The 6269-nt window shown below is 47.2% G+C and overlaps 1 protein-coding gene across 3 annotated transcripts in view; it reads left to right on the top strand.

The window, feature by feature from the left end:
• Window positions 1–6269, top strand: part of ITPR1 (inositol 1,4,5-trisphosphate receptor type 1) — a 303138-nt gene that overhangs the window by 149572 nt on the left and 147297 nt on the right. For all 3 annotated transcript variants that reach the window (XM_007453070.1, XM_007453068.1, XM_007453069.1), the window contains 3 exons: window positions 2594–2732; window positions 3251–3309; window positions 6038–6199. In XM_007453070.1, the coding sequence (XP_007453132.1) occupies window positions 2594–2732; window positions 3251–3309; window positions 6038–6199 (360 nt within the window). The remainder of the gene's footprint in view (window positions 1–2593; window positions 2733–3250; window positions 3310–6037; window positions 6200–6269) is intronic.

Raw genomic sequence — 6269 nt, 5'->3', positions numbered from 1 at the left:
ATTCCTGCTTATATTTTGATAGGAGGCATAGACGTATAAAAATGTATATACTAAGGATGTTAAAATATAAAAGAGAGTCAAGATGGTTTGGAGGCCATTGCGGGTAAAGGCCATGGGTACTGTTTTTGATGGAGTTGTCAGAGAAGGTCTCCCCATTAAGGTTACGTGATCAGAGACCTGAATGCAGTGAGGGAGCTAGTATGTGGGTGTCTAGGAAAGCAGTCTCCGGGACTCCAAGAGGGAACAATAAAGGCAAAGACCTGAGGTGGGAGCATACTTGACAAGTCAGGGAACAGGTCAGGTTCAAGAGAGAATGGGAGAAGATGAAGTGGGGAGTCAATACATACAACCTCTTGGGTGGATTTGCTGTAAAGTTGAACAGAGAAAAGTGGGAAGGTGGCTGCAGGGTGATTATTGGTAATGTTTCAGTTGGGAGATGTCAGCACGATTGTATGCTGAATGGGAGTGATCATGTAGAGAGGGGAGTCTTACTGATGAAGGGGAGAGAGGATAATTGTAGGAGCAAAGTCCTGGCATAGGCAAGAGCGGGTGGGAGCCAGTTGACTGGAGAGGCCGTGCGTGATCTTCTATACGAGAACCTCCCAGCCTGCCAACAGTGTGCGTTTCCTCTTTCTGCTCCTTGGTAATTTTTTATTCATTAACGAAATCAGCTGTTCCTTCATGAAAAGAATACTGTTATCACCTTTCTCTTTCATCCCACACTGTCTAATCTCAACCCCGGAATATGGAGTAGAGAACTATAAATGTTTACAGATTTGAGGATTTTTTTTCGATTCTGAAATCACAGTTAACTAATGGTTTGAAAACATCCGTGGGACTCCTCAAAATAATTACTGAAGGCAATAAAGAGTGATTTAAATAAAGAAGAAAACTCACTGAATTCATGTCTGACCAAAAGCAGAGAAGGATTTCAAGGATTTCTTAGGCCATGGCTTACAGGTCCCAAGTATGTGAATATCGTGCATGTTTATCAGAATTGATGTGGTGTGAAGCTTGGTTCCATCTTGAGGTCTGCTCACTGTAGTAATCTGACATGGATTGATGGATTCATTCAGCAAATACTTAGTGATCCCTTAGCATATGCCAGGCACTTTGCTGGGCTCTATGAGGAATGCACAGATGATTTGGACACAGGCTATGTCTACAGGGGTTTTATAGTCTAATAGATAAGGTGTGATGAAGCTGTGTGTACATGGAAATAAAACCATGAGAAAAGTGTCCTCCTGAGATACGGGTAGGTCATGTGATCCCAATTAGTAAGGACCAGAGGAGGTAAGATTTTCTCGGAGCCTTTAGGCCTGGACGGGATATGTATAGAAAAAAGGGGACGTTCTTGGGTGGATGGAGCAGGTTGAACCAGGGCATCATGGTGCATGGGTCCGTAAGCTGTTCTCCTTGGGCAGGGACGTGGAGTGTGCTGAAGGGAAGTTATCAGAAATGAGGTTGGAAAGGCAGACTGCGCCATGCTCTAGGGAGCTCTGGGTGCCTGAAGTATTAGGACTTTACTCTGTGGGGAGCCTTTGAACTTTTTCAAGCAGGGAGCTAACCTAAGAATAAGCACCTTTGAGATGTGGATCTGGTAAACTTGTTTCTGTCATGGCTGAGGAGGGAGATAGAGGCTGTGAGCGGGGGTAAACCACGGCGGGAGAGAGATCCGTGAGGAGTGGCAGAGGTAGAAGCAGGAGGGCTTAGTCACTGATGAGATGTGTGTATCAAGGAAGGAAGAGTTGATGGTCCTGAGGTTGACTGAGGGTGGGAGCACCCAGGCAGAATGGACACTGTTAGTTTGGTACAATACTGAGTTTGAGACTCTGGGAAAACACCTAAGGGGATATCCAGCAGTCAGTAGGAAACGTGGACCAAGAGCTTGGAAGATAAGCCAAGGATCTGTTTCAGTCCAGGAGAGGTGACAGCCCTGGCATTGGGTAAGGTCGCCAGGAGGGCCAGGCAGAGATAAGGAGAGAACCGAAGGGAGAATGTCGGTAAGGCCCTTAAACAGTGCCAGGTGGTTGATCTTTCTTTTTGGCTCCAGCCACAAACATGGAAAAAGTGACTTTCTGTTGGAGTGGACTGGGAGGGAATACAGGGAGTGAAAGAAGAGGGAGCCCAAGGGATTGTATCTACATCAAAGAAAACAATCAGTAATAGAAAATAAGAACCAAACTGATTTTCAGTACTGAAAACACATTTTTCTCTGTCAGTTCTTTTAAAAGCAGCCAACTTCACCCTTCTTAAGGCCCAGAGTTGGCATTCGATACTTGCTGAACTAAAGCAGTGTTTTATAGAGGATGGAGTGGAGAGTGAGTGATTTTTTGTTCTGAGCATTAAATTAATTGCCGGGACGCTGGAGTTTACATTAGAAGCTAAGGTGCTGTGGGCAAACTTGATATACTCCTAGAAGTCTTGTGTGAAAGTGACTGTTGAAATCTAAGCCAAATATCTGGCTCACGTAGTGTTTAAGGTAATTGATAAAACAGATGCCAGGCCCAGCCAGAGTGTGGTGGCTTGGCAGAATGTTCCAGGTGGTCTGCTAATGTAACCAATCTGTTTCCATTTCCACTTGAATCTTTAGTTTATTTTGAATGTGAGGTTGGATTATAGGATCTCCTGCCTCCTGTGTATATTTAAGCGGGAGTTTGATGAAAGCAATTCCCAGACTTCGGAAACATCCTCCGGAAACAGCAGCCAGGAGGGACCAAGTAATGTACCAGGTTAGTGATGCCGGAATGGGGTTTCAACCATAAAATGGGACCTGGGTCTAATGAAAACTGGAAGTCCAAAGAGTATGTCCTAGAACAAGGGTAATACGTGAACGTTTTTGAAGATGACTGCATTTTAGAATGAGACCCTGGGAGTTACCCTTTTGGGGCAGGGGAATAATTGAAAGGGCCCAGATCGCTTCTGGGATAGATCTTATTTCCTCCCATCTTGGAGTGTCTTAGTCATAAGACAGCTGAGCGTTCTAGTGTTATGGTGAAATACCAAAAACCAAAAAACCCAAAACAAAACTGTCCCGAGAAAATTTACTGTCCACTACCAACTTTTACTCATGGTGGTTGCTTTTCCTTGCCCAGGAAATAGTGGTGATGGATAAGGAGAAGGGTGGTGGTAGAAATAACCCCACCTATCAAGGCCTGAGGGGCAGGGGCGAGCCTGTTTGGGGGGAAGTTCACGAGTGGCACATTTTCACCCCTTCCTGCACCTGAAGTTCTGTCCTCTGACTTTTCAGGTGCTCTTGATTTTGAACACATTGAAGAGCAAGCCGAAGGCATCTTTGGAGGAAGGAAAGTATATTTTCAGTTTCTGTTTTGTAGGTGGTTCTAAGATGGGGGAGGCTTCTCTTTTCGAGCTCTCAAAGGCTTCTCCTTTGCTGTTCTAGGAAACGTTTAGTCTTTGGGTTTAGGCTGTTTGACTGCTCTCTTTATAACTCTTAGTACTCAGAGTGAGCTTAGTTGGCTTCATGTGTGTGTGTGTTTCCTGCTTACAACAGAAAGAATTGACGGAGGTTTCCCGAAGTACACACATTATAAAACTTTTTTAAATGGTGAGGAAAGGGCTTCCCTGGTGGCGCAGTGGTTGAGAGTCCGCCTGCCGATGCAGCGGATGCAGGTTCGTGCCCCGGTCCGGGAAGATCCCACATGCCACGGAGTGGCTGGGCCCATGAGCCATGGCCGCTGAGCCTGTGCGTCCGGAGCCTGTGCTCCCCAACGGGAGAGGCCACAACAGTGAGAGACCCGCATACCACCAAAAAAACAAAACAAAACAAAACAAAAATGAGAAACAGGACTTTCCCCAAAAAAAAAAAAAAAAAAAAAAATGGTGAGGAAATAGAGTTGAAAGAAAGGGGGGGGCTCGAAACAGAGTGAGTGTAGCAAGATCATTGCTGCTAATGGGCTGCATTCACCCCCGAGCCCTTTAGAAGCCAAGCAACGATGAAAAGGACACAGACACTTATACTGTTCTTTCATTGTCCCTAACATGAGATTAATGTATGAACCCCTTTCTAAAAGATGAGATTGCTCAGGGTTGACTCAAAACGTTGTTACGAGACTCAAATACCTATAAGCCTCAAACACCGGCAAACTTGGTATAAACACCCTCTATGCATAACTCTTAGAATATGCACACTTGGTTGAGTTACCTATTGCCATGTAATAACCTACTCTCAAAACTTAATGGATTAAAACAGCAGTCATTTTGTTGCCTCTCACAGTTCTGTGGGTTGATGGGGGTTCAGCTGGATGATGCTTCTCTTGGTCACTCTTGGGTCTGTCGTGCAGCTGTGGTAGCTGTGACTGGGGCTGGCACATCCATGTTGCTCTTCTCGCATTTCTGGCTCTTTGGTGGGGGTGTCAGTAAGGCTGGGACTTGTCTTTCTCTGCACCCGAGTATCTTGGACTTCTGCATAGCTTGGTGACTGGCTCTAAGTGTAGAGACCAACAATGTGCAAGCACAAAGCAAGCCTCTGCTTGCATCATGTTCCTAACGTCCTATCGGTCTGAGCAAATCGCCCGGCTGAGCCGAGCATCAGTGTGGGAGGGACGTATACAAGAGTGTTTAGACCACAGAGGGGCCACCGATGTTAACAGTCTACCGCAGTGCTTGATGTAAAACCTGTGAAATTTGACTTAGCAGCAGCGTTTACTCTGTGGAAGAGGTTGCTCTTCTGAAACTCAGGGGTTTTGAGTTTAACATGATGTCATTTCCGTCTGCTGGGTGGTGTCTCAGCTCTCCCACCGCTTTCCTGATATTGAACAGCAATGAAAGCTTCTTCACACCTTCCTGGAGCGCGGAGCACGAGCAGAGGGTTTACGCACTGAGTCCCATCTGTGGCTTTCTTGCTTGTCTGCAGCCGCAGAGGTCCCAGCATTCGGCCTTCATTTGACTGGAAATACAAATTGGGCACCGACACAAAAATTGAGTGGCAGCGCGCAGGTTTGAGGTGGCCTGCCATTTGCTCCAGCACGTGCTTATTGCATTTTTACTTATATAAGTAACACGCAATCAAGTTACCGTAGATACTGAGAGAACCCGTGATAATATACTGATTAACCCCAGGTGGAGGAACACTGAGTTGGGGTGATGCACGGCAACACTCCGCAAAGTGGGGTCTGTGGGACCAAAGTGCTTGCTACCAGTTTAGATAAGTGAGCCTTTGGGCACTTTGATGGCGGTTGGACCCTGTGACCGCCCGCATCCAAGTGCACCGTCAGTGGACCTGGTACAGACCAAGACAGCAGTTGGCTATAGACTAGACATAAAAAAAGCTCATCCTTCACCACGGAGGGTTTGCTAGGTGCTGAATTAGGGCATCTTAAGTAAAAAATAAACTAGCAACTCGGGAGAAACACAGCTGTGTGCAGCTCTCAAACCACAGGTGAAGCCCAGCAGGACACCAGATGGGAATCTGGTTGCAAAGCCCGGCCTGTCACTGTGGGAAGGTGGGGACTTCGATTAAAAATTAGACAGTTGTGACATCTTTTTTAAAAAAATTTATTTTAAATTTATTTATTTTTGGCTGCATTGGGTGTTCGTTGCTGCCCGCAGGCTTTCTCTAGTTGTGGCGAGCGGGAACGACTCTTCGTTGCGGTGTGCAGGCTTCTCATCGTGGTGGCTTCTCTTGTTTCGGAGCACGGGCTGTAGGCACGCTGGCTCAGTAGCTGTGGCTCACGGGCTCTAGAGTGCAGGCTCAGTAGTTGTGGCGCACGGGCTTAGTTGCTCCGCGGCATATGGGATCTTCCCAGTCCAAGGATCGAACCCATGTCCCTTGCATTGGCAAGCGGATTCTTAACCACGACACCACCAGGGAAGTCTCCAGTTGGGACAGCTTAACTGCCCCTTCACCTCAGAATATAGTTGAAGAGCAAATAAGGTTGTATGTTGTTAACTGAGGCAATGAAAAGCCAGGTCGGCTGAGGGGGGATACAGAGTTAGGAATCTCACTAGGTGAGGTGTGTCTGGGCCCAAGGGCACGGGAGAGGGCGTCTTGGTTCATTTGGCCTTTCCCCTCAGTGAGGAGAACACGCCACTGGACCTGGACGACCACGGCGGCAGAACCTTCCTCCGGGTCCTGCTGCATTTGACAATGCACGACTACCCACCCCTGGTGTCAGGGGCCCTGCAGCTCCTCTTTCGGCACTTCAGTCAGAGGCAGGAGGTCCTGCAGGCCTTCAAACAGGTAGGTCAGGTTGGTGTGTGTGTGTGTGTGTGTGTGTGTGTGTGTGTGTGTGTGTGTGTGTGTGTGTGTG

This window comes from Lipotes vexillifer, unplaced genomic scaffold (assembly GCF_000442215.2).
Source record: "Lipotes vexillifer unplaced genomic scaffold, Lipotes_vexillifer_v1.1 scaffold1105, whole genome shotgun sequence".
Classification (NCBI taxonomy): Eukaryota; Metazoa; Chordata; class Mammalia; order Artiodactyla; family Lipotidae; genus Lipotes; species Lipotes vexillifer.
The sequence above is the reverse complement of the archived record's forward strand: the minus strand, read 5'-3'. Positions and strand labels throughout refer to the sequence as shown.